Source organism: Suricata suricatta, chromosome 10 (assembly GCF_006229205.1).
Source record: "Suricata suricatta isolate VVHF042 chromosome 10, meerkat_22Aug2017_6uvM2_HiC, whole genome shotgun sequence".
In the NCBI taxonomy this organism is placed as follows: Eukaryota; Metazoa; Chordata; class Mammalia; order Carnivora; family Herpestidae; genus Suricata; species Suricata suricatta.
The window spans coordinates 97,471,644-97,499,079 of record NC_043709.1 but is presented as its reverse complement, the minus strand read 5'-3'; the positions used below and the strand labels follow the sequence as shown (position 1 = coordinate 97,499,079).

The 27,436-nt window shown below is 46.5% G+C and overlaps 2 protein-coding genes across 12 annotated transcripts; one reads left to right on the top strand and one right to left on the bottom strand.

Annotated features, from left to right (window-relative positions):
* Positions 1–53: 53 nt before the first annotated feature.
* Positions 54–21,134, bottom strand: SPSB2 (splA/ryanodine receptor domain and SOCS box containing 2). 6 transcript variants are annotated; one of them, XM_029953747.1, is made up of 5 exons: positions 20,814–20,887; positions 9,953–10,334; positions 4,927–5,053; positions 1,360–2,103; positions 54–463 (listed from the first exon to the last, which is right to left on the bottom strand). In XM_029953747.1, exons 4-5 carry the CDS (start codon positions 2,021–2,023, stop codon positions 336–338), a joined length of 792 nt encoding a protein of 263 aa, XP_029809607.1. In that variant the 5' UTR covers positions 2,024–2,103; positions 4,927–5,053; positions 9,953–10,334; positions 20,814–20,887; the 3' UTR covers positions 54–335. The 6 variants fall into 6 exon arrangements, with proteins under 6 accessions (XP_029809607.1, XP_029809608.1, XP_029809610.1 ...); XM_029953748.1 differs by lacking the exons at positions 9,953–10,334; positions 20,814–20,887 and adding an exon at positions 21,039–21,134; XM_029953750.1 differs by lacking the exon at positions 9,953–10,334 and having other exon boundaries at positions 20,814–20,907.
* LRRC23 (leucine rich repeat containing 23) lies at positions 20,972–27,125 on the top strand. 6 transcript variants are annotated; one of them, XM_029953740.1, is made up of 8 exons: positions 20,972–21,051; positions 21,754–21,929; positions 22,021–22,130; positions 22,566–22,819; positions 23,485–23,615; positions 24,193–24,329; positions 25,947–26,244; positions 26,778–27,125. In XM_029953740.1, exons 2-7 carry the CDS (start codon positions 21,804–21,806, stop codon positions 26,218–26,220), a joined length of 1,032 nt encoding a protein of 343 aa, XP_029809600.1. In that variant the 5' UTR covers positions 20,972–21,051; positions 21,754–21,803; the 3' UTR covers positions 26,221–26,244; positions 26,778–27,125. The 6 variants fall into 6 exon arrangements, with proteins under 6 accessions (XP_029809600.1, XP_029809599.1, XP_029809603.1 ...); XM_029953739.1 differs by lacking the exon at positions 20,972–21,051 and adding an exon at positions 21,163–21,270; XM_029953743.1 differs by lacking the exon at positions 20,972–21,051 and adding an exon at positions 21,198–21,254.
* The last annotated feature ends 311 nt before the right edge of the window (positions 27,126–27,436 follow it).

Here is a 27,436-nt window from a genome sequence, read left to right as displayed (position 1 = left end):
CTGAGGCAGCCACAGGACACTTGTGCCAAAAAACAACAAAAAACAAACCAACAGGTTTCTACAATAGCACGTCTCTTACTGTTTTTACTTGAAAAAATGTCCCACATACCAGGCTGATGTAGCCTAGAATAACAGCTCCCTCCCTTCCACCCCTCTGGATGGCTCTGGGGCTGTAGGGTTCCCCAGAGTTAGGGTTGGGGTAGGGGCCCAGCCTCACCCTACCCCTACCCCACCTCACTGGCCTTAAGTAGCTGGGCTAGGCCAGCAGTGCCTCCTCCCTGCTTCCCAGGGGAGGGATGGTTTTAAGGCCCCAGCACAATCTGGTATCAGAGGGGTCACTGGTAGAGCAGGTAGCGCTTCATGGCAGGGGGCAAGGGCAGAGCAGATACCTGGCCCAGCCGGGTATCCCCCAGGGCGTGGCGCACGCACAGGCGGCTCAGGTGCAGAAGGGAGTGTGGCTCCGCTGGGAGAGAGAAGGAGGGGAAAGTAAGTAGGGGTGCAGCCACTGGCCAGACCTCCTCAACTATAGGCTCCTGCTCAAGTTCTCTTCTGCTTTCCTGCTCTGAGTCTTGGCTGAGAGGGAGATCTAAGGCACCCTGGAGTGTGAGGCTCTGCAGATTTATCCCGGGTCAGCTGGGGGTGAAGCTCCAGCTAAGGCCCTCTAAGCAACAGGCCAAGCAAGTTCTGACGGTGGAGCTGGTCTAGGCTTTGATTCCATAGAGCCTTGGAGCTGGGGCTGATGAGCCCTCCTCCACTCTGTAACAGCTGGCCATGAGGAATGGGAGCAGCAGTATTCTACAGCTTGCAGAGAACAGTTCAATCAGCCCCAGGCTCTGGCCCCATCCCTTCTAGAGGAGGCCCCTCCCCTGAAGTCCCACCCCAAGTTCCTGCCTCTTTAGTGCTTGCCTTCCAGGTGCCCAGGGCTTCAAGAGCCCCTTACTGGGATTTGAAAAAGGAAGTAGCACAGACAGAAGTCTGACACACACCCTGGGAGCCTGGCACTGCCAGTCCTCTTCCTACACCTAGCCCAGCACCCATCTAACATGTAACTCTGTACCTCTTGCTCCAGGAGCTGGTATCTGCTGTGAATCCCTAATCCCTCTAGTGCCTCCCCCTGTTCTGAGAGCTCACCCACCACTTACTGGCAAGTTGCTTTCCCAAGCCTCCCTTTCACCTCTACTGCTGCTGGGATGACTAAGTTTTGTCATATTTGTGAAGACCCTTAGCCATGCCCCACAGTGGAATCAGGTCAGATAGATGAAGGCCCATTCCCTCTGCTCTTGTAAGGTGTTGAGCTTCCATCCCAAACCACAGCCATCAGTAACAGAACACGCTCCCCACACCTGCCCCAGGCCTCACCTCTCCTTCCGCCCAGGTAGCTGATGCGGACCTGGCACTGGCCCCAGACAGCGCTTACTGCCGGATAGAGGGTCCTGCCCTTCAGTCCTCGGAAGGCTGGCCCCAGGTAGGTGCCCCCAATAGCGTAGCCCAGAGTTCCCTCCTCCATGTCCAGAACCACCAGCAGCCTCTCCGGCACCTCCAGCTGCTCACCCTGAGGTCTGGCTGGATATTGGGGGGCCCCGAACCCCTTGCTCTGATGGTACAGCTTCCCCCGACCAATGTCCCAGCCCCACGACTCGCTGTTGCTGCCCAGCAGCGCCGCATAGTGGTCAGCCTGCAGCGGGGCGAGGGCCGTGGCTACGCCCACCACGGCGTGGGTACCCCTCTGCTCCCGGGGCCAGGTGATCTCCCAGGCGTGAAGGCCCCTCGAGTAACCCTTCTTACCCCGGGCCCCATCAGTGCTCTGGGCCACGGGCCGCCGCTCAAAGCATAACCCCCCTTCCTTGACCTCGATGTTCTCAGAGCAGTCCTTGGGGTTCCAGCCGTGGCGCTGTTGGGCTCCCAGATCAGGAGGGGGAGCAGACAGCAGCTCCTCCAAACCCTCGGGACAGGAGAGGTCAGGGTACAAGGTCTGTGGGGAGGGGGTGCTACTGCTGCCCCCTGCCAGGGCCGTCTGGCCCATGGAGGTGAGGAGCTGGAGGACTCCCCGAGTCTTGCTGGGGCGCGTCTCTTCTGAAAGTTGATCTCCGGCTCGGGACTGACCTGGAGAAGAGTTGGAAGACAAGAGGGTGTAAAGGGCAGGATCCTGGAGGGGACTCTTCACCCAGGCACCCCATCCTTTCACTCATGTTTGCCCACCACCCCTCCACTCCCTCTTCGCTCCCCCAAAGCTCTTAGGCCCATCACTCTGCCCTCGCCCATCTATCCCGGTCTGCCGAGACTCTCGCCGGTTCGCCCCCTTTGGACCTCTCCAGGGGCCGTCCCCTTTGCCCACCCCGTGCTTCGTCACCGCCCCCGCACCTCGCTTGGCTTTCCAGGCTGGGAGGTCACAGGCCCTCAGGAGGAAGCCCGCCGTAGACAGCCGAGCCGGGTAGGGCGCTGACTGCCGGCCGCTTCCGCCTCCAACACCTCCCCCGGCCTCGCCCCGCCCCCAAGACCCGCCCCCACGGAGGCCCTCCGGGGCGGTTAACCCTCTCGTCGCCGCTTCAGGTCGCGCCCCGCCCGGTAGCCACCCGGCTGCGGGGCTCCTCGCGCCAGGTTTACACTCCACTCGGGTCGCAGCTGCCGACGGCACGCCCCACCCCGAGGACCCGTCCCCCTAGGGCCCATTACCGGACGGTTAACCTCTGGCCCCCACCCCGAGGTCCCGCCTCGCGTGGAGATCCTCCTGGATGGTTAACCCTCCTTGTTAGCCACGGAGTCAGCACCAGGCTGTGGAGGCTCAGAATGACTCCGATGGGATCACCTATTTGGGATCCCAGGAAGTATGTTCGCCATCGTCAAGACCTTTGAGCCGCTGGAGATGAGGGGCATGGGGTCAAGGAGGGCCTTTCATTGTGCTGACATCTATTTCCTTTTGATTCTGGGTCACTGTTTCTGGACTGGTCTCTTTCTGCCCCACTTGTGAGTCTGTTCTATGCCTGAGGCTTTGAACTGGGTTTTCAGAGGTAGGTGTCCTAGGTCTCCCATGCTGTTCTAGCGTTCATCTTGGATGTCAATCCATTCCTGAGCTGTTGGTCTCAAATGGTGGAATATAGTGGTTAAGACTGGTTATGAGTGAAGCTATGTAACTAATTAACTTGGGGAGGTTGCCAAACTTCTCTAAACTTGTTTTCTCTTATGTAAAATGGGAATAATGATAGTACTTACCTCATAGGATCATTGTGGAGTTGAAATAGCGCAGGTAAAACACTTAGCACAGAGCCTGGTACCTGTTATGCAATAACTAAGCGTACCTATTATTGTTAACATTTACTCTATGGGAAGGCAATGTAATATAGTGACGACAGATGCCAAACGGAGAGCCAAGCTAACTGGGGGTGAATACCTGAAAGCCAGTTTGCACAGGACCTTGGGCAAATTACTTAACCTCCCCAGGGCCTCTTTCTTCCTCTGTAAATTGGAGATATTATTGGTATTTACTGCATAGGGTATAGTGAGGATTCAATGAGATTATATATATGTAAATTCAGAGCAGTTTCTGGTTCAAATTTAATCATTTTGCTAAGCAGTGAAGATGCAACAGTGAATCCCGAGGATGTTACAAGGACATTTATAAAACAGTTTATCATGTAGTGGATCAAATTATGGACATATAAAGAATTATGGGACTCAAAAGGATGGGACTCCTAATCAGGGATCAAGCAGTCCTGGAGGACGTAACACTGGGCCGAATTTTTTTTTTTATGTTTTATTTTTATTGAGACAGAGAGAAACAGAGCATGAGTGGGGGAAGGGCACACACACACACACACACACACACACACACACACACACACAGAAACTGAAGCAGGCTCAAGGCCCTGAGCTGTCAGCACAGACCCCAACGCGAGGCTGGAACCCATGAACCATGAAGTCGGACGCTTAACCGACTGAGCCACCCTGGTGCCCTGCACTTGGCTGAATCTTAAAGAATTACTAGGAATTGGCTGGAGAGGTGGTTCTGTAGGATGGCATTGGGTTTGGAGTGCTGCATGGAGATGCCATTCTTCAGACAGGGGTCAGCATGAAAACAGCCAGAAGCAGTAGATGGGAAGGCTTCAAGGTCCCTGCAACTAGAAAGGAAGCATAAGAGACAAGCCTAGAGAAATCAGTGCTAGATGACAGTGGCCTTGTAGGTCAAGTTAAGGGATGCAAACGTTCTCTCATAGGACATGCCAGTAATGGGGAAGCAAGAGAGGAACATGGTCAGATACTCATTTTAGAAAAACCCTCCTGGGACACCCGACTGGCTCAGTCAGTAGACCATGCGACACTTCATCTGGGGCTCATGGGGTCAAGCTCCACATTGGGTGTAGAGATTATTTTAAAAAAATTATTAGAAAAGCCACCCTGACACAGCAAATGTAGAGGAGGCTTCAAGGGAAATAGGACTAGAAACAGACTGATGACAAGTGTCAAGAGCCTGAAATAAGGCAGTAGAAATAAGGAAGAAAAGAACTCAAGAAATACATGAAACTGTAAGATTTGGTGGCTGATAAATGCTGAGGTGAGAGAAAGGGAGGTTTCTAACCTGAAAGACTGTTGGAAGGTAGTACCACTAATGAAGATGGAGATGATGAAAAGCAATTGGAATGGGGCCGGCGGAGGGGGGGCTTTGGGAGGGAGAAGATGAGTTCATGTGAGGACATGTTTTTGAGGTGCCTGAGCAACAACCAGATAGAACCGTTCAGAACACACATGGAAACTGTAGGTCTGAAGGGGTAGTAAGAGACCTGGACTGGAGACATAAATTTGGGAGGTGATGCAGCCTTTAGTCAGAAGCTGAACTATAAGAATCAGTGAGGGGACCCAGAGACAGTGTGCGGAGGGAGAAGAAGGTTAAGGAGGACAGAGGGAGGAGAAAATGCAAGTTTGATTACTCACCAGAATTTTTTGGTCATTAGCAACTTCGGCGAGAGCGCTTGTGGGTTGTGGGAGGTGGGAGTCTAGGCTGAAGGGGCTGACCTGGCACTTTCTGTATGTCAGGTGCGGTGCTCTAAGCTTCATGTTTCTGGGGGGGACAGAGAGTTGGGAGAGATGGGTGACAATCATGTCTCGTAGTCAAAATTACCCTTGAAAATCCCTCACCAACCCCATCTATTAGATACAGCATATGTTAGTTTTGTGTGAAACACAGTATTTGGCAGTATTCCACAGTAACGTATGAATAAAATTGTATAATTTTAATTGAAGACAAAGAGGAAAACATATTAAAAGATGTGACCCTCAATACCTGTCATGCACCTAACCTAGATATTCTTGCCAGTGTGATGACAAAAATAAGGACATCATGACCATGGATAGCAAACTGTGATGAATATATTAGTGCAGGAGCTGTGTGATAACTGGGTGGATGAAGGTTTAGGGGACGAAGAGCAAGCCTCAGTCACGGCCGACTCTACTGCAGGTTCAGAAGTGCACCTGCTCAGCTGCTCGTTGTTTAAAACATGGTGTTCACCACCTGCTACCCCTGAATCATGAACTGCTCAAACATCTGGTGTATGTGTGTGTGTTTAAATTTTTTAATGTTTTATTTTTGCGAGAGAGAGAGGATGAGCAGGGGAGGGTCAGAGAGAGAGGAAGACACAGAATCCGAAGACAGGCTCTAGGCTCTGAGTTAGCTGTCAGCACAGAGCCTGATGCAGGACTCGAACCCACAAACCGTGAGATCATGACCTGAGCAGAAGCCTGACGCTCAATTGACTGAGCCACCCAGGCACCCCATGTGTGTGTGTGTGTGTGTGTGTGTGTGTGTGTGTGTGTGTTTTAGAGAGAGGGCACCAGTGGGGGGAGGGGTAGAACAAGAGAGAAAATTCCAACCAGGCTCCATATTCAGCACCAAGCTCAACGTGGGGTTCAAACCCACAACCCTGGAATGATGACCTGAGCCGAAATCAAGAGTGGGACGGACTCTTAACTAGCTGAGCCACCCAGGCCCAGCTATTATGTAATAGCTCCAAATATTACATAATTCTACATTTTATCTTGTTACCTTTATTTTTTTTAAAGTTTATTTATTTTGAGAGAGAGCACAAGCTGGGGAGGGGCAGAGAGAAGGAGAGACAGAATCCCAAAGCAGGCTCTTGCTGTCAGCACAGAACCTGATATGGGTCTCAAACCCACAAACTGTGAGATTATGACCTGAGACGAGATCAAGAGTTGGGACACTTAACTGACTGAGCCACCCAGGTGCCCCTTATCTTTTTACCTTTGATTGAGATGTAACATAAGGTAATTTTAAATTGTTCAGTGAATCTTTATGTATGCTGAGTGACTGTCATCAAAAAGATCAAGAACATTTCTAGCATCCCAGAAGGCTCCTTCTTGCCTTTTCCCTGACACTGCACCCATAAAGGTAACTCTTATTTGACCTCTATCAGTATTAGATTAGCTTTGCTTGTTCAATTTTGTATGATACCATATAGTGTCTACTCTTTTGTGTCTGACTTATTTTTCTCAGCATCATGACTGTGAGTCATCTACCTTGCTGCATGAAATGGAAACTCATTATTTTCATTGTTTTACATTACTCCATTGTATGGACATACCACAACTTATTCTACCTTGGATGGCTATTTGTTTCCAGTTGTTAGCTAGTGTAGAGGAAGCTACTATGGACAGTATTGTAGAAGTATTTGAGTGGACCTAGGCACTAAACTTTTGTTGGGTGCATACTTATATGCAGAATTGCTGAGTTATAAGGAATACAATGTTAACCACATGTGTTTTTCTGGTTTAATTTATTCAGAAATTAAATCATTCAGGTATTTCCGCATTTTTGCAGCAACTTCAACCTATTTATGAAGATTTGATCTGGTCTTCCCTTATTGTTCATCATATTTTTGTCTTCTGGGATGATTTTATCAGTTTCTCAAGCTTTGTATTAGTGTTTCTCTGTGACTCTCAGAAATTCTTCAGAGGCACCTGGGTGACTCAGTTGGTAAGTGTCTGACTCCTGATTTCAGCTCAGATCATGATCTCTACTGCAGAGCCTCCTTGGGATTCTCTCCCTGACTCTCTGCCCCTCCACTGTGCTGTCTCTGTCTCAAACTTAAATTTTTTAAAAAATTTTTAATAAAAGTTCTTCCATTTCTTTTTTTTTTTTTTAGTTTTTTAAATGTTTACTCATTTTTTGAGAAAAAGAGAGTGACAAAGCACAAGTGGGGGAGTGGTAGAAAGGAAGGGAGACACAGAATCCAAAGCAGGCCCCAGGCTCTGACCTGTCAGCACAGAGACTAATGTGGGGCTTGAACCCATGAACTGAGAGATCATGACCAAACCTGAAGTCAGTCACTCAACTGACTGAGCCACCCTTCAATTTCTTCCACAAAGCCAACATGACCCACTTGTTAATTAGGCCACTTTAACAATGTATTTCACTTTTTTTTTTTTAACTTTGAGAGACAGAGAAAGCAAGCAGGGGAAAGGCAGAGAGGGAGAGAGAATCTCAAGCAGCTGTCAGCATGGAGCCTGATGCAGGGCTAGAACCCATGAACTGTGAGATCATGACCTAAGCAGAAATCAAGAGTCAGACGCTTAACCAACTGAACCACCCAGGTGCCCCTTTTAAATTTTTAAGTGTTTATTTTGAGAGAGAGAGAGAGAAAAACAGTAGCGGGGGGCAAGAGAAAGAGAGAAAATCCCCAGCAGTCTCCATGATCAGTGCAGAGGCTGATGTGGGGCTCTGTCCACAACCATGAAATCACAACCTGAGCTAAAATCAAGAGTCAGACCAAGAGTCAGACGCTTAACAGACTGAACCACCCAGGGGCCCCAATGTGTTTCACTTCTCTGTCAATAGAAAACCCTTATGGGGGAGGGGAAAGGGGAAAAAAATAGTTGGGGAGAGGGAGGGAAGCAAATCATGACTCTTGAATACTAAAAACAAACAGAGGGCTGAAGTGGGAGGGGGAAAGGGAAAGGGGGCTGATGGACATGGAGGAGGGCACTTGTGGGGATGAGCACTGGGTGTTATATGGAAACATACTTGACAACTATAGAAGGAAAAAAAAAAGATGTCACAACTGGGGGCAACTGGGTAAAAGAGAAATGGGACTCTGTAGTACCTCTGCCACTTCCTGTAAGTTGATAATTATTTCAAAATATAAAGGTTAAAAAAAATGAAGCAATTATCAAAGTAAAAAAAATAAAAGAAAACCCTTAAAATCCTAAGCACATTCTTCCCAACATACATGGACTGTTTTAAGCTTCACTGTTGCCGTAACTATTTAATAGAAGTGATGTAAGTGGCAACACTGAAGAATGTCTAACTCTTCCAAATCATTACCACTTTTAGATTAGGGTCACCATTCAGGGCTCTGGGAGTCAGAGCCTCATGCATGTGGCTGAAAATCATGCTTAGGTCAGCAAAGTGAAGGGCAGGGGTGATGTTGGGAAAAGTAGACTTTAGGAGCACATTCAAGAGTGTGGTACCTCAGGCCAAGGCCGTCCTCTATGAGGTATTACTTGACTTCTAGAATGTAGAACTGTAAATCCCAACTGAGGAAAGTGCTGTGGTCACCTAGCACTTTGCATTTGATCGCTAGATTACAAGCAGATTGTTTGGTTTGGCTCTGTGTTTTAGGGCACTGGCATTTGTATCCCTGTAGAACATGTCTGGTTTTATTAAATACAGGGCTACACTGCCACCATGACAGGTGGGGAGCATGGGGGTCACGAGGTCACTGAAGCTTTTCAATACAGGGCCTGTGTCTCTAGTTTGTAACTATAAAAGCAGTTGGGCGTTTTTCCTCCAAAGATACCAGCCTCATTCTATTCTAAAGGATAGCCATTTGGCCAATAATTGTTTTTAGTAGCTCTGGGTGGGTTTTACTCTCTATTCTCCACAGATACAACCTCACTAACAGTTGGCGCGTTTTAAAAGTTGAAGTGGTTTCTAAATGTTAGGCCATCCTCACCTGGTTTTGAAATCCTTCCATCTGAATCTGCCTTCTCTGGTAGGTTTTGAACTAGGACTTGAGACCAAGAGCTTTTCTCCTGCCCACCCCCACCCCCTTTATTTATTTATATATTTTTGCCATGTATTGCCATTGTCCAGCTCATATATCTGGTTCCTTTCTTCCAGGAATCAACTTAGTGCTCTTTGAGTCTTCACTAAAGGTTCATCACATGTACTTTGGTGTCACTATAGCAGTTAGGCAAGAATTTGATGACCTACCTGGCTTCACTAATTTGTTAAATCTTGACTGCACATATGAATTTGAGGTCAATATATGTGCCACATGGGAAGTGGACATTCCACCCCTTGGTGAAATAGTTGGATTGCCTTCACATGGGTCGTATTATATGTCAAAGAGGCATCTGAAAATTCTGGAGTCTAGTTCTAAAAACAAAACAATGGAGTCGCAGTCAGCCTCCTGAGATACAGGCACTGAGAGGCTCCGAACTGGAGCCAAAGAGAACATGGTCCAATCTCCCATCTGACATTCGCGCGGAACAGTGTCTGGCAACCTTCTGCTTTTATTTAATAAGTTCATGTTAACCGCATCTATGATGAAACTCCACGGTATCTCATAAGTACTCACATTAAAGATAATCCCAATTTTTACAGATTAGAAAGGTTAAGTGACCCGCCCAGGACTACAGAGCAGGTAAATGACGGCGACATGGATTTAAAAATGGGAAGCCACTCGCAAAACACCAGGGCGGCGCCGCAATGGCAACGCGGAAAATCAGTCCGCCCGGGCTTGACGCCCCGCCCCGCGCCGCCGCCGTTGGCACACGTTTAGTCACAGGGGCGGAGCCCGCAGGGGGCGGGGCGCTGCGCGCGGCCGCTGGTGGTCACGTGGACGGCCACGTGAGCTAGCGAGCGGGCGGGCGGCCAGAGCGTGGGCTTGCACGTCCCCCAGCGGCTCCTCCCGTTGCTGGGCGCTCCTCGCGTCCCACCTACCTGCCACGACGGAGGTAGGAGCCCCCGAGCTAGCGCCTTACTGGGCACCGCCCCGCCAACCGCCTTCCGGAGCGTCTAGAAAGTTCTGCGCCGGAACAAAGGCTCCAGGGCGGAAGCGAGGGCCTGAAGCTTGAAAACCGGTGCTTGGAGGCTTAGGGCCTCTTAAGCCGGCCGCGGAGAGGCTGCTCCAGTCCAGGGCTCCAGAGGCGAGTGGACAGACCGGTCCTTCTGCCAGTTTCCAGTTTGAGGCTTACATCCCGAGTGTCTTTACATTTAAAGGGCCCCCTTCCTCCATCAAAAAATTTTCCTTTGCATCCCTGTCTCTCTTCCTTCAGGGTAGTATTGTTTAGAGACCGTCTGCAGGGGGAATCTTTTTGTTCACCTAGGAGGAGGGAGGCCAGAAGTCGGAGACACACAGGTTCTGTTAGAAACTAGTATAAAGGAGCACCCCTATTATAATAACCACAACCTGTTTAAGCTCTGCAAACCGCACCTAGACCAGGCAGTCATCAAATACCTTGCTTGCCAAATACACGCTTTGGTTTTTTTTTTTTTTTTTTTTTTTGGTTTGCTTATCCTTGGTAATTTAAAAAAATACGACTTTTTTTCTAGTTTTTTTTTTTACATCTTTATATCCTGCAGGGCCTCTACTCCTTCTAGTGAATCCTAATGGGGTGTCTTCCTGAATTGTCCTTGGTTCATTCCTCCTCATTGATTCTCAAAAGTGTAAGCCTCATGGAAGTAAGGACTTTACATGTATATGTGCAAATCCAAACTGAGGGAAGAATGTCCTTGATTACCTTTCTTTAAAGTTTATTTTTGAGAGACAGAGTCTGAGGGGGAGAAAGCAGAGAGAGAGGGAGACATAGAATCTGAAACAGGTTCTAGGCCCTGAGCTGTCAGCACAGAGTTGATTGCGGGGCTTGAACCCACAATCTGTGAGATCATGACATGAGCTGAAGTCAGGTGCTTACCAACTGAACCACCCAGGTGCCCCTGTCCTTGATTATTTAAAAAAATTTTTTTTTGATATTTACTTATTTTAAGAGACAGAGTACAAGCAGGGGTGGGGCAGAGAGAGTAGGGAGACACAGAATCCAAAGCAAGCTCCTGGCTCTGAGCTATCCACACAGAGCGACACGGGGCTCGAACCCACAAATTGTGAGATCGTGACCTGAGCTACATAGGATGCTTACCTGCCTGAGCCACCCAGGCACTCCTGTCCTTGATTACTTTTTAAAAGCACATTTAATATTCATTCAGCCATGGTGGCCTAGTGGGTTAAGGGTCCAACTCTTGATTTCAGCACAGGTCCTGATCTCACATTTGATGAGACCGAGCCCCCATCGGGCTCTGTGCTGACAGCATGGAGCCTTCTTAGATTTCTCTCTCTACCTCTCTCTCTGCTCCTCCCCAATCTGTGCCTGTGCATGTACATGTGCTCTCTCTCAAACCCCCCCCCCTCAATTTTTTTAAATTGATTCAGCCAGTATTTATTAAGCACTTACTATGTGACATGCACTATGCCAGGCAACAGGATGCAGAGTGAAACTCAAGGTCTGCTGGAGTTACTAGAAGCCAACATAGAAGTCCTTGATGACATCTAGACTGGAGCAAACCTGATGATCAAGACAAATTGTGTTTACTGCTATCAAGGAAAGGCAGGGAACTGCAAGAGGAGATCCTAATTTATTTATTTATTTTTAAATTTTTACCATTTTATTTATTTTTGAGAGGCAGATAGAGCATGAATGGGAGGGGGCAGAGAGAGAGGGAGACACAGAATCTGAAGCAGGCTCCAGGCTGTCAGCACAGAGCCCGATGCAGGGCTCGAACACAAGCCGTGAGACCATGACTTGAGCCAAAGTTGGATGCGTAACCGACTGAGCCACTCAGGCAGGAGGGGATCCCAATTTAGATTCCAGATCAGGAAAGACCTTTCTGAGGAAAGGCTGAGGCCTAGACGATGAGCAGGATGTAGTTAAGAGTTCCACATGGAAGAGTAGAAGTGAAAACCCTGAAGAGGGAAGGGGCTTCCTGGTGGGAAGAACTGAAGAGAGGGCTGTGTGGTCCAAGTGTGGCTTGAGCCCCATAGTGAAGGTCAGAGAGGTGTCACAGCAGATGGAGAGAAGTAGATGGATTCAAGATACATTTGGAGGTAGAATGGGTCACATTCTGTGACATGTTCACTGGGAGGCCTGAGGGGAAAGGTGTCACTGAGGGAGAAAATAATGACATGGATGACCCCAGGGTTTCTGGTTCGAACAGCTGAATGGTGATACAGGAAGCACTGAAGAAAAGCAGAAGTCGGGGGAAATTTAAAGGATTTGTTTGGGGACGTGTTTAGCTGTGAGTTACATAAATGGAGAAGTAGGGGGTGAGCTATGTAGCCTGGCACTGAGTAAAGAGTTCTTGGTTGGAAATAGCAATTTGGAACTAAGTGGGATATGCACTGGTGTGCCAAAGCTGGATTGTACAGGCTTGGGAGAGCTGATAATTTTTCATGAAATCTGTAAGCCAAGCCAGTTGTTAAAGGCTGCCATTATTTTTAAGTGTGTAGACACAAATTTAAATAAATATTGTTTTATTTTATTAATCTCCACACCCAATGGAGGGCTCAAACTTAACCCCAAGATAAAGCATGCTCTACTGACTGAGCCATCCATGCGCCCCTAAATAAACAAGTGTTCTTAAAAAAGGTTAAAAAGATACTTACAAGTCACCACTTTCTAATTACTTTACTGTATTTTTATATTAGTTTGCTGGGACTGTTGCAACAAAACACCGGGTATTTTAAAAACAGAAATTAACCTTCTCACAGTGTTGGCACAAGAAGTCCAAGAACAAGGTGTCAGTAGGTTTGGTTTTTCCTGAGGCCTTTCTTGCAAATGGTGCTTTCTCTTTGTGTCCCCACAGTCTTTTTTCTGTGCACTGTACTCCTCTGCCCAAATTTCCTTATCTTAAACTGACACCAGTCAGATTGGATTTGGGCCTATCCTAAAGGTCTCATTTTATCTAATTAATTAATTAATTTTTGAGTGCAAGAGAGAAACAGAGCATGAGTGGGGGAGGAGCAAAGAGAGAAGATGACACAGAATCTGAACCACACTTCAGGCTCTGAGCTGTCAGCACAGAGCCCAATGCGGATCTCAAACCCAGGAGCGGTGAGATCATGACCCGAGGCGAAGTCAGACGCTGAACCGACTGAGCCACCCAGGTATCCATAAAGGTCTCATGTTAATATCATCATCACATTACAGGGTCTATTTCCAAGCATAATCACATTCTGAAGACCTGGGAGTTAGGACTTCAAAATATGGATGAGGGAGCAAATTCAGCTCCTGACAATGATACCTTTATCTATGCTCTTGAAGTTATTTATCAAGTGAAGTCATTCATGGATTGTTTACACCAGAGAAAGCAAATGCTAAAAATTAAGGCTTTTTGTTATCCCTGTAGCACCCCTTATTAGATGTGTACGAGCACACCACACATCACAACTATCCTTAGTCCCTAGAGTATAATTTGAATCTGAAAAATGGGAACCCCCCCAATACCACAATTTTGCTGAAGTGCTTTAAACTATGGCTGGTACGGATACAAAGAAAGTCTTCTCTGTGTCAATAATTTCCAAGAAGTGTATCAAGATGCTTTCCACTGAGTTACAGAAACTCTGACAAAGTGGCATTATAGGACAGTCCATAAGAATATTTATTATTTCACATAAAAAGAAATCCAGGGTTAGTGGAGGCTTCTGTAAAAGAGGGTTCCTTGCTCTAAAGAGAAAGCAGGGGCGCCTGGGTGGCTCAGTCGGTTAAATGACCGACTTCAGCTCAGGTCATGATCTCAGTTTGTAGGTTTGAGCCCCGCGTCAGGTTCTGTGCTGCCAGCTCAGAGCCTGGAGCCTCTTTCAGATTCTGTGTCTCCATCTCTCTGCCATTTCCCCACTGGGTCTGTGTGTCTCTCTCAAAAATAAACAATAAAAATTAAAAAAAAAAAAGAGAGAAAGCAGCAGTAAGGAATGAGCTGGTTAAGCGTCCCTCTTCAGCTCAGGTCATTGTCTCCCATCTCATGAGTTTGAGCCCTGCATCTCTGCTGTCAGCACAGAGCCCTCTTCAAATCATCTGTCCGCTTCTCTCTCCCCCTTGCTCATCCCCTCCCACCCAAAATAAATAAACTTAAAAAAAAAAAGTACTGCAGACTGGGTCCTGAAAGACACAGTGGAATGTAAAGATCAGCCAATTTTGAGGCTCAGCACTAGCTCTGTTTTAAGTGACCTAATGTACATCTTAATGTGCATGTTCAACTATCATTTCAATCTCAGTAAGTCCCAATTGATCATATTCCACAGCTCCAAGTTCAGACTTCGTATTCCTTTCGGTGTCAATACAATTTTCTCAGGAACCCTACAGTCCTCGTCTCCCTACCCTATGTCCCTTAGTGGTTGAGTACTGTTGAACTTTCCTCTTCATCCCACCTCCTTGCTCCAGGCCGTTATCATCCTTAGCTTCCTCATCTTTCTGCTTCAAGATTGTTCTACCTTCAGTGACTCTCACACACACACACACACACACACACACTATGTATAGTTTATATATTATATGTATATTCTATTTTCTATTTTAAAAACTTAACATCTTGAAATTTATTATTCCTCCACTTCTCTCTATTCAATAGACAGGCTATTTTATTAGAACCAATAAGATAGCAGGATACATGACATATAGAGAAAAATCAATAGTTATGACAGTGTGGTACCAGAGCAGAATAGTGAGAGAGATAGATAGATAGAGATCAATGGAAAATAATAGTCCAGAAACTATATATATATACACACACATATACACACACACACATATATAACATATAAATATTAAAGATAAAGATAGTATTTCAAATCAGGGAGAGATGGGATTATTCAGCAACTGATGCTGAGAAAATTGGCTCCCCTTTTGGCAGAATGTTAGATCCCTACCTCACAATATACACAAGAATTATTGTGGATTAATTAAGGACTTTAAATGTAAGTACCAGAAGAATATACAAGAGAATACTTTCATAACCTTGGGGGTGAGAAAGGGTTTTCTAAACCAGCCACACAATTGAGAAGTCTTTTTGAAGAGATGGATAGTAAATACTACATACAAATATCAAATAACTGTAAGACAACACTCTATACACCAAATGATAGGACACCCAGGATAATATTTTCAGCATGTAAAAAAGAAGTGTATCTGTGTATTGTTTTCAAATATCTATATATAGTTTTCAAATATGCTCACAAATTCTTTGATACTTCTCCATTTAAAAGGTGAAACTTAATTCCCCTCCACTTGAGTGTGGGCTGGATTTAACAAGTAGCTCGTAAAGAATACAATAAAGTGGTCATATGTGACTTTGGAGACTAAGTCATAAAAGGCTTAGTGGCTTCTATCTTGGTCTCTTTCTCTCTTGGATCACTTGCTCTGGAGGAAGCCAGCTGCCATATTGTGAGGACACTCAGTCGGCCGTATAGAGAAGCCCATATGGCAGGAAAGTATCTTGCCAACAGCCATACCAGTGAGCATTCTTGGAGGCAAATCTGGCTTCAATCAAGCCTTCAGAATGACTGTAGGCCCCAGCTAACAGTTGGATGAAAACCAACTAAGCCACTCTTAGATTCCTGATCCACAGAAACTGAAATAACGAATGTTGTTTTAAGCTAAGTTTTGAGATAATTGGTTATAATCAGTTAAGAATTGCATTTGGCTACAACATAGATCTCCCCAAATCTAGTGGGTTCTCTCTTTTATAAAATAAGTCTGAGAGGCATTTCAGGGTTGATATAACTGCTTCATGAGATTTTGTGTTTTGTAAACTGCTCTCTACATTTGTTCTGGTATCTCAGCGTGTGGCTTATAATCTCTGGGTTATCTCATGGTCCCCTGTAGTTACTACAACTCCAGCCATCACACTCCTGTTTTAGACAGTAAGTGAGAGGAAAGGAAGGAGGAAAAAGGGACTTTCTAGACGTTTCACCCAATGACTTCCACTAATATGTCATTGACCTATCAGCAGTGGAGGCTAAGAACTATTTTTTAACTGGGCACAATGCTGCCCCCAGTAATATAAAAGTACTGTTAGTTAGCTCAACAATGAGAAGACAAAAGCCAGTTAAAAAATAAACAGTCTGAATAGACAGTTCTCCAAAGAAGATATACAGATGGCTAAAAAACACATTTTAAAAAATGCTCAATACCTTTAGCCATCAGAGAAATGAAGATCAAAGCCACAATACAATACAACCTCACATCTGCTAGGCTGGCTATACTCAAAAACACAGATGATAACAAATGTTGGCCACAATGTGGCAAAATTAGAAGTCTCATACACTGCTGGCAAAAATGTAAAATGGTGCAGCCATTTTGGGAAACAATTTGGCAGTTCCTTAAAAGCTCAAATATAGAGTTACCATAGGATCTGGCAATCTCACTCCTTACAGTTTCACCTGTCAGGAAAAAATTGCCAATAAACTAAGTTGAAATGTCTGAGGTCAGGTTGTATTTGTAATCAATTTTTTTCTAATAAAAATTGTTTCATTTCAGGAATTTGCATATAATATTTTATTAGGGGGATTTTATTAATAAATGTTTAGTACATAGCAAGTACTCAATAGCAAGTGAATAAATGAATGACCACGTTGCTACTATATTTTAGAATGAAATCTCCATGTGGCAAAGAATAATGTCCTCCTTTGGAATCCATCCATTGTAGCATAGAATTCAATGTTTTGATACTAAACATATTATTTTTGTGTTGATATTAACTGGGTATGTAACCAAGAGAAATGAAAACATATGGCCACACAAAAATTTGATTTTTTTTCATTCATCAATTGATGGATATTTGAGTTTCTTCCATTCTTTGGCTATTATGACTAATGCTACTAAGAACATTCTTATATAATAGCCAAAGAATGGAAGAAACTCAAATATCCATCAATTGATGAATGAAAAAAAATCAAATGTAGTATAAACCACACAATGTAGTATAAACCACACAACCTTTTCAGCTGTGAAAAGGGACAGAGTACTGATATATGCTATAACATATGAAAAGTGAAAACATGATGTTGAGGTGAAAGAAGGTAGTCACAAAGGCCCACATGTTATATAATTTGTGCAAAATAGACAAACCTGTAGAGACAGTAAATTAGTGTTTGCCAGCGGCAGAGGTGAATAGGGGTAGGGTAGGGACATGATAATTAAGCAACACAGGCTTTCCTTCAGGGGTAATGAAAACGTTCTAAAAATGATTAGGGTAATCATTGCACAACGCTGAATACACGAAGAGCCACTGAATTATACATTTCAAACGGGTGAACTTTATGGTATCTGAATTATATATTAATAAAGCTGTTAAGGAGTGCCTGGCTGGCTCAGTCAGTAGAGCATGCAACTCATGATCTTAAGATTGTACGTTTGAGCCCCATGTTGAAAGTAGAGATTACTTTAAGAAATCTTTTAAGAAAATAAAGCTGTTTAAAAACAGTTCTCTTAAGGGCACCTGAGTGACTCAGTGGGTTAAGCATCAGACTTTGGCTCAGGTCACTATCTCTCTCATTTCGTGAGTTTGAGCCCCACCCTCCCTGTCATGGGGGCCCTGTGCTGACAGCTCAGAGCCTGGAGGCAGCTTGGGATTCTGTGTCTCCCTCTCTCTCAGTCCCTCCTCCACTCATGCTTTGTCTCTCTCTCTCTCAAGAATAAATAAACGTTTAAAAAATGTTTTTAAAGACATGGCAGGCAAGAAAAACAATTTGAAAAGGTGTTGGTTTTTTTTTTTAAAGTAAACTCTACACCCAACAAGGGGCTCAAACTCATGACTCCAAGATCAAGAGTTGCATGTTCTACCAACTGAGCCAGCCAAGGGCCCCAATGTTGACAATTTTTTAAAGTTAAAATCCATCAATAGGGGTCACCTGGGTGGCTCAGTCAGGTCTGATTTCACAGTTTGTGGGTTCAAGCCCCACATTGGGCTCTGTGCTGACACTCAGAGCCTGGAGCCTGCTTCAAATTCTGTGTATTCCTCTCTCTCTCTGACCCTCTCCAACTCTCATTCTGTGTCCCTCTCAAAAATAAACAAATATTAAAATAATAATAATAGTAAAATCAATCAAGAGGAAACAGTTAAAATTATCATAATCCATATAATGGATGACTAAACAACTGTAAAAAAAGAGGTAGATCTATGTTTAGTGATAATGAAAAATGTCCAAGACATATTATTCAATGAAAATAATTCAGTTGATGAACAGTATGTATGAATAATACCATTTTTGCTTTTGAAAAATCTGTATCTTCGGGGTGTCTGGGTGGCTCAGTAGGTTAAGTGTCTGATTTTGGCTCAGGTCATGATCTTGCAGTCTTTGGGTTCAAGCGCAATGTTCTGCTCTGTGCTGACAGCGCAGAGCCTGGAGCCTACTTTGGATTCTGTGTCTCCCTCTCTCTCTACCCCTCCCCAGCTTGTATTCTATCTCTTTCTCTCTCTCTTTCTCTCTCTCTCTCTCTCTCTCTCTCTCAAAAATAAACATTAAAATTTTTTAACAAAAAATAAAAAAATAAAAATATATATCTTTTCTAATAAAGGAGGGTCATGCTGAGGGAGATCATGGACTTGTATGTTCCCCTCTATACACTTCTCTACTATTTGCATTTTATTTACTGCATGATTGATAGAGAGTGTGAGTGGGGGAGGGAAGGAGAAAATCTTAAGCTGACTCCCTGCCCAGTATGGAGCCCAACACAGGGCTCCATCTCATGACTGACCATGAGATCATGACCTGAGCCAAGATCAAGAGTTGGTCGCTTAACCAATTGAGCTACTCAGGCACCTGTATTATTTGCATTTTAATTTTAATTAAACATTACTTTTATAATTCAAGGAGATTCTATTTAGACCCTTATAGGGGGGAGGATGTCATAAAAGAGGACATGGAGTATCTAGCTTTCATGACACAGCATATATTCAGTCCTTGTCAACAAAACACAAAATAAAACCTCCAGTGGTTCTTCACAGCTTCCAGGATAAAGTCCAGATTCCCTAGAGTGATCAGCTGCGTTTGCTGCTCCTACCCCATCCCCCTAAGTGCACCTACTGTTCCATCTAGCAGAACTCCCTGCTTTCCTTACACAAGTATTGGTCGGTCTCCCTCTCCTCCAGGCCTTAGCAAAGGTGCTTCCACTGTCTGAAATTTCTGCCCTGAGTATATGATATTATGTATACACATGTACAGTAAAATTATCCACTGGCACTTAGTAAAAGCATGGGTGTCATTATTATCACATGTGTCTCATTATATGGAATTACGAGTTTACTTAACCCTGTCAGTGGGCTGTAAGGTTCCAGATGACAGGGACTGTTTCACTGTTCTTAAGGGCCTAGTACTTAGCTGGCACAGAGTAAGCACTTAATGAAAATATGCTCAATGATACCTCCCTATTCCTTCTGTCACGCCTTTTCTTCCCACCTAATATATCTTCCTATTTTTTCTGGGCCAAGGAAAATCACATTCTTTCCCTTTGGCTACATCAAGCTACATGGACTTTTCTTTTTCCCACTCCAACAATACAGTATGGTTCACAGAGCCCGACGCGGGGCTCGAACCTATGAACTGCGAAATCATGACCTGAGCCAAAGTCAGATGCTTAACTGACTGAACCACCCAGGGGCCCCCTGCCTAGCATTTCTAACCTCCCTGGGTGTTTCATATTTACTTTCTTATTCTTCATGACAGCCCCAGGACTGAGGAAACAGGCAAGAGGTGGGGAGAGGGCAGGGCAATGCTTACGGACTAAGCCAACTAAGGGCCTACTAAGTGCAAGTCCATTTACCCACATTTTCTCTTTTAAACTTCTAACAATCCTTTTGGAAGTGGACATTTTTATCTCCATTTCACAAATCTGAAAAATAAACCTCAGTAAAATTATATAACATACTGTTATTAAATGGTAGAGTGGGTTTTGAACTTGGTGTCTCTGACTTTAAAGCCTCTGCTACTTCCATGACATAATTGAATAGATTTGTCTATTAACTGTATTACCCAATGCTAGACAGAGTAGGAGGTAACATGTCCTGATTTCCAGCCCACTACATCTTCCATCAGATCACTTTGCATGTTATATAAAGTTATAGCACAGAATTTAGCAATCATATGATATCTTTTTACTGCCCAATTGTTTATATTAGATTCCACAAGATTGGTACGATCTCTCTTTCCTCTGGCAGGAACTGTGTCAAAATGGTAATCTCCCTGGGCCTTAGTTTCCTTTTCTTTCAAATATCTATCTCACAGGACTGGTGTGAAGATAAAGTTATCACTTGTGAAGACATCTCACATAGTGCACAAACTCTCCAGAAATATTTCTTGAATCTCAACTTCTTTTTCATCTCCTTCAATAAGTCACACAGATCGGAGTGTCTGGGTATGGTTGTATCAGGTCTTGTTATTTATATAACAACGTTGGAAGAGGAATATTTCAGTAGACACTTGGATTTTCTCCCTTACTAGCCCCTAAAACGTTTGTATCAAACCAGTCCAAGATATGAGGAAAAGTGAAATGCTCCCAAACTGGGCTTAGCAATTTGCAGTGTGATAGCATAGATTACACTCATACTCGATCCCTGTCAGTTTGTATAACTTAAGCCTATTTCACAGATGAGAAAGTAGAATCTTAGGTAAATGGCTAATAAACTGCAAATCTACCAAGACTCCAACACAGACCTTAAGATACATTGGGCCTGGGCTTCTTCCACTCCACCAAGCCACCTTCCAAAGGTCAACTAAGTGCAAGGCTGGGGTAGGGGTAGGAACCAGACCACGTACCTTGGTATTTCTTGCTCCTTTTCTCCCTTTAGCTACCAAGGATGTTTCTTTGGAATTCATAGTACTTTTGCTTTGAGGATGTGCGGTCCCTTTAACATCTTGAGTGACGTACAAGTAGCCGCGCCCATCTTCCCCTCCCCACAACTCCGTTCCCAGCCAAACCCACTGCTTTTCGCTCTTGGCCAATTAACGCACTTCGGCGGGTTAGGAAGCTGGCCTCCTTACCAGGCAACTACTGGTCCGCTTGCTCCCGGCAGATTTTGGGTTCAGTTTGTCGTGGTCCCCTCGCCGCCCTTTAAGCAGTTGCCCCGCGGAAGTAGTCAAGTGTCCCGCCCCCTGGTTGCCATAACAGCAGTACGCGACACCTCCTTGAGCCTTTCCTGTTCTCCAAAACTATCCCTCCCGGTCGGGGCCAAGATCCTCTCCGGAACCTCTTCTTTAGTTGAGAAGAACCTGGGTCTGCGCCCCTTCGCGAGCGAAGTATCGGGTGGGAGGGTTGGAGACGGTGTCAGTCTGGTGCCCCAGCGGGGATAGGGAAATGGGACTAGACGGGGTGGGAAAGTTTAAAGAAATCAGTGGATCAGGTGTTAGGGATGGAAGGGAAGGGAAAGATGTAGAAGGCTGGTAGGAGAACGTGGATTAAGGGGGAGATAGGAAGAACTAGTAGAAGAGTCGAGGGAACAGGGAAGGGAGCTACTAGGAGCCAGTTGAAGCCACTGTGAAGGGTAGGAAAGGTCTGGGAAGGCATCCTGAAGGCAGAGACGTCCTTGGTGGGAAGTCAGAAGTGGAGGTTGGGAGTCCAAATGAGATGCTCACAGGGATAAGAAAGGAAGCACGGTTGGAAGGAGGTCAGAGGTAAAGGGTGATGGGAAGGGGTACCCTGTCAATGGAGGTGAGGGAGCTAAGGGCTAAAAAAAGCTGAGGAGACGTTCTTTCTCAGGAGGAGCACTGAGCTTGATTTGTCTCTGGAGCCTTCGGCCAAGAAGAAAGATGTCAGATGAAGATGATCTGGAAGACTTCGATGTAGACCAAGATGATCTGGAAAAGGAAGAGGATGAGAAGGAGACAGAGGAGTGGGAGGAGTACAGGAAGGAGGGAGAAGACGTCTCTGAGGAAGTGCGAGCATGGGAGCACGGGAGAGAGGAGTCCTAGGGCAAGGGATCTGGTTGGCCTGGAAAGGGATTCATGACTTCACTTCCTCTTGCAGTGGTTGCCCACCCCCCTCACGGAGGACATGATGAAGGAAGGGCTTTCTTTGCTCTGCAAGACAGGCAGTGGACTGGCTCATGCTTATGTCAAGCTGGAGGTTAAAGACAGGTGCCTTTATGAGGGACCAGAAGAGGCTTGAGGTTATAGAATCCAATTTCCTTTCTCACCCTCTTTCCTGGGTGCCTCAGCTGGGAGTTTGGATCTCTCTTACCTTGGCCAGTGGAAGGGAAGGGTAGAATTTACTTTTCTGGAGCCCTGTGTCTCCATCAGAGCTGTCCTGGGGAATTGGAGGCTGTGAGGGTATATTGGGAGATTCTTCCTGGACTCCTTCACTTGTACTTCAGTGTTGGTTCTTGGCTCTTCACCAAAAAAAAAAAAAAAACCCTCACTGCTCACTGTTAAGAATCATCTACCTTCTGTCCCCCTTCCTTCTCTTCATTCTTCTCTCCATTATAGGCCATCTCCCTATGGCCCCCTGCTTCAGCACCTTTCCCAGTCCTTGCTGGATTCTTAACCCTAACCCTGGCCTCTGCCATTTCCTAGGGATCTGACAGACCTCCACTTGTTGCGTTCCTACATCCATCTGCGCTATGTGGATGTTTCTGAGAACCACCTGACAGACTTGTCCCCGCTCAGTTTCCTTACACACCTGCTCTGGCTCAAGGCTGATGGCAACCGTCTGCGGAGTGCCTGGCTGAATGAACTGCCCTATCTGCAGATTGCCAGTTTTGCCTACAACCAGATCACTGACACTGAGGGCATCTCTCACCCTCGTCTGGGCAGCCTGGATCTCAAAGGTGGGTTCTTAAGTTAGGCTACATGAGATTTTTTTTCCTTCTTAGCTTGGGGCCAATAGAAGTGGCAGCAAGGTCGTTGGCTGTGCCACACAGCAATTTGCACTCATTCATTTATTCATTCAGACATTCATTATGATTTGTTATGACATTTCTATATGCTGGAGATGTAACTGTGAACAAAACAAAATCCTTAGTCTAATGTAGCTTACGTTCTAGTCAGAAGACACAGACAACTGTCAATGAATATAATAAATAAGCAAATTTATATAGTATGTTAAGAGGTGATATGTGCGGTGGAAAAATAAATTAGGACAAAGGGAATAAGTAGAGGCACAGATGCAACTTCAAACAGGTTGGTAAGCATCATTGAGAAGCTTGAGCTGAGAAAAGATTTGAAGGAGGGGAAGGGGTTAACCGTGGGGATTGCTGGGCACTCTTCATTCACTCCTCAAAGGCTTGGGTGAACATGTCCATTTGACCCTTGTACTACCAGACCACTTGGCCCAGGGCCCCAGGGGTGTTAACTCTGGGGCCGTCCCTTCGTCCCTTCTCGTATCCACCTGACATGAGACGGAGAGGATGATGCAGAGGGTCCTGACATTGAGGCTCTCCTGCTGAATATCTGGAATGGCCCTTTGAGCTCCTAATACCCTCCTGCTCCTTAGGTAACCGCATTCGCATGGTGACAGGTCTGGACCCCCAAAAGCTGATCAGCCTGCACACATTGGAGCTTCGAGGGAACCAGCTGGAGACCACCCTGGGAATTAACCTTCCTAAGCTGAAGAACCTCTTCCTGGTAGCTCACTGGGTTAGAGGGTGGTTGGTGTAGAAAGGTGGGCACTGTTCTGGGAGCCGGGATGCCTGGCTTCTAGGAGGCTCAGCTACTAGCTTCATCACCATAATGATAATTTGGTGCCAGATGCTCTGGGGATGCAAAGTTAAAGCAGAAAAGAGCCACCTAGGAGGGTTGATAATACATAGGAATAGAGACAATTTGCTTTGATACAGGAAGTAGCATAATTTGCTCTAACTGTGGTACGGATATCAGGGTAAAGAAGCCACTTAAATGTTGTCTTTTTGATTCTTGAGATTTTTCAATCTATGATAGTGTGTTTCTCCTCACTGGACGAGTGGAGGCTCTTGGGCCTAGCAGTGGGTTGAAGCATCTCTTAATCAGGTGGCTTTGGTGGGATGAACAGTAGGGGGTTACTGCTGACCTTTCTCTGGACTGGAAGCTTCTCCTAGTCTTCTCTACTCTCTACACCCATCTCTACCCATCTCCACTCCCCTCCTGCACCCCTCTGTTTCTGCTGACTTGTCTTCCCTGTCCCTGCTACTTTCTCCCAATCTATGTACCGTGTCTTGGGGTCTAGGCCCAGAACATGTTGAAGAAGGTAGAGGGCTTGGAGAACCTAAGCAATCTCACTACCTTGCATCTCCGAGACAACCAGATTGAAACTCTTAGTGGCTTCTCCAAGGAAATGACATCACTGCAGTATCTCAACCTGAGGTATGTACCCCCTCCAGGCCCCACCTTGCTCCTACCCTGGACCAGGAGCAGCTTTTGACCCCATGTTCCTCCCTGGCCCCAAACTCCCAATCCTAGTCCACTCCCAGATTCTCAATCTCCACCTTGATCCTTACCCCTCCTTTCCTTACCATCTTCTGCATTCAGCTCTAATTGCAGCACTGAGACCTTTATGCCTGAGCCTCCTGAATCTTTATTCACTCAATCCACAGTTCTTGAGAACGTGCTCTGTGCTAAGGCTTTGTGCTGTGTTGTGGGAACATCTAAAGGAATCAGTGATGGTCCCTGTTTTCAAGGGACTCAGAGTCTGGCTCCAATTCTCTTTTCTTAGTCCTATTCCATATAGATTTCTGCTGCCCTTTCTCCCATCTCCAGGAAGCTTATTCCCCATCCCATTTCCTCCCTCTCTTCTCCTGAGCCCCACCTGTAAGGGATGGCTCCCTTATTGATATAAAACACAAAATGTGCTCAGATTTGAGGAGAGAAGAGTATTTGAAAGAAATTCTCTAGATAGAAAGGCACTAGGGATCAGGCAGGATTTTCTTTCAGCAACCCTTGCCTGATGGAGGATTTTATGTGTGTTTCTTTAAGCAAGATGTAAGGACACTGCCTCCTTAGTCAACATGGCCAAATCCTTAAAGCTGGCAATGGAAAGAGAATCTCAAAGTAGAGAGAGGTGATTGCACCTTGAAGCTCCAATTCCTGCCAAGGCTCCTAGCGCAATCTCTTGCTAATTCTGCCATATTGGTCTGGCAGGGTTGAGCTGGGAGGGAGAGGCAGTGTGTTCCTCTCCTTCAAAGGTCTAGCCTGAGACACAGACCCTGCTCAATGGCTGTTAATGGAGGTTGTTTGGAAGTTAAGTGTAGAGGGGAAGAGGTAGCTCAATAACTGGAAGATGCCTCTGGGGCCAAAGACGCTAAGCCTCCTGGAATGCACAGGACAGCCCAGCACAAAGTACACATAGTGCTCCCAGTGAGAAACACCCCATGAGGTTTAGTCACCACCCTTGAAGTTAAAGCTGAAACAATTAAACCTGATTTCCTAGAGGCATGAGGTGAGAACATGAAAATAAACATACTTTATGTTTAATGAGGCACATTAGGGGATGAAGCTTGTTCTTCAGGCCAGGAGGCCCCAGACCAGCCTCAGCTCTAGGCTCCTTCCTGAGCAGAGCACCCACACAGCACCAACCACCTCTGTGAACTTAGATCCCAGATCCTTGTCCACTGGCCTGGCTCCTACTTTCTAACCTTTGATTAGGTATGATTGATACAGAAGAAGTTTGTGAGGGAGATGTCCTCCCTCCCCACTACAAGACAGGGCTGGGACCTAGCTTTGCTGCTCCAGAAGGACAAATACGACTAGCACATAACAGAACAGACTGTGTGCCCACAGCTTCCTGGAAGGGCGGAGGCAGGACTGCAGCAGGCTGGACAGATAGCCCCTCTCCAGAAAAGCTGGCACCGCTGAGCATGCCAGTGCACTGTTTCTAGGGAGACCAGAACACGGTGGGACATTCCCCCAGAGGCCCCATTCCTGGGAGCCAGCCCCCAAAGCCCATTCTTCTCCAAGGTGAATCCCTCCTGACCACACCGGCAGGGGCAACATGGTGACCCACCTGGGAGAGCTGGCCAAGCTTCAGGACCTGCCCAGGCTTCGAGCCTTGGTGCTGTTGGACAACCCATGTACAGACGAGAGTGACTATCGCCAGGAGGCCCTGGTCCAGATAGCACACCTCGAACGCCTGGATAAAGATTTCTACGAGGAGGAGGAGCGGGCTGAGGCTGATGAGATCCGTCAGAGGATGAAGGAGATCCAGGAGCAGGAGGCTGAGCCCGAGCATGACTTCGAACTGGAGCAGCCATCCATGTAGCAGCAGCTCTTCTAGCCTCCAAGGGTAGTAAGGAAGCTGACAGAGGGGCAGGAAGAGGAGGCCAAGGGTCCGTCAGACAGGGGAAGAGAAGCTGCTACCGGAGGTGGCTGAGGCAGGGACATGATGAGGAGAACACTTGGAGAGACCAGGGTTAGGAGTCAGGGGGTGTCTTGGAGAGAGGACGAGGAGGGCTTGGGAATGAAGAGAAGAGAATCAGGGGAAGCTGGCAGAGATGCTGTGGGAGGCCAGTGGCCACATGTGACACACAGTGAAGACCAGCTGTAAAGGATAGGTCTGGGGCGTGGTGGTGAAGGGGTGGAGGTGGTAGGTGCGGGTGGAAACTGGGCCTAGGAGAAGAGGCAGGGAGGGAGATCTTGCACTAAAACTCTGAAGCTAAAAATAACAGGAGATGGTCTGAAGAAGAAAGGAGGGGAGATGAAGCAGAAAGACTGAGATGAGGCCAGGGAGGTGTGGCCGCTGGGCACTGGGATGGGGTCATAGGCAGCAGGGAGAATGCTGTAAGGCAAGGAGACTTAGCTTCTGTCCTCTTCCTCCAGGAGATCAAAGACACTGGTCTCAAGACCTGAGAAGACTCCCAGTTAGGGCGGCTGCCACATTCACACCCCTCATCCTGAAAGGAGCATGCTTTCTCTTGCCTCATACCTGGGTATTTACCACAAGCCCTCTGTGGTGGGCACTTGGGCAGTGTCTGGGTGGGCCTGAGCTCCACTTGGAACGTGCGTGCCTGCCTGTGTATGTTTGGGTGTGGGAGCCCTCGGGTAGGTACAGGGAAATCAGGCCTGGATGGGCCCAAGGGATGCTCCTAGAGTTGGCTGCAGAGTTGCTGCGAAGGCGGCTGGGTGTGTTACAACAGTTCGGTTTTCAAATAAAGAGACATTTTTATATTCTTGTGTCTGACTGGGGTTGTGAGCCACCGAGACTGTCATGGGCTACAACGGTGTGAGGCTGTGCCTGTCTTCGAGGGGGCAGACGGTGGGTGCGAGCGCGCGAGGTGCTGGGGGCCAGGTCTGGGGTCGCCCCTTGCTCCTCCCCCATAGCTCTCCCCCGAGCTCTCCCCCATCCCACCCCCAACAGGCCCCCCCCACCCGCCTTCCTACGTGCGGCTCCGCGGGAGGCTCCTGACTCACCGGGGGCTCCGGGTCACATGCGCCCGCCCGGCCCTATCGGCGCTTCCCCCCCCCCCCCCCCCCCCCCC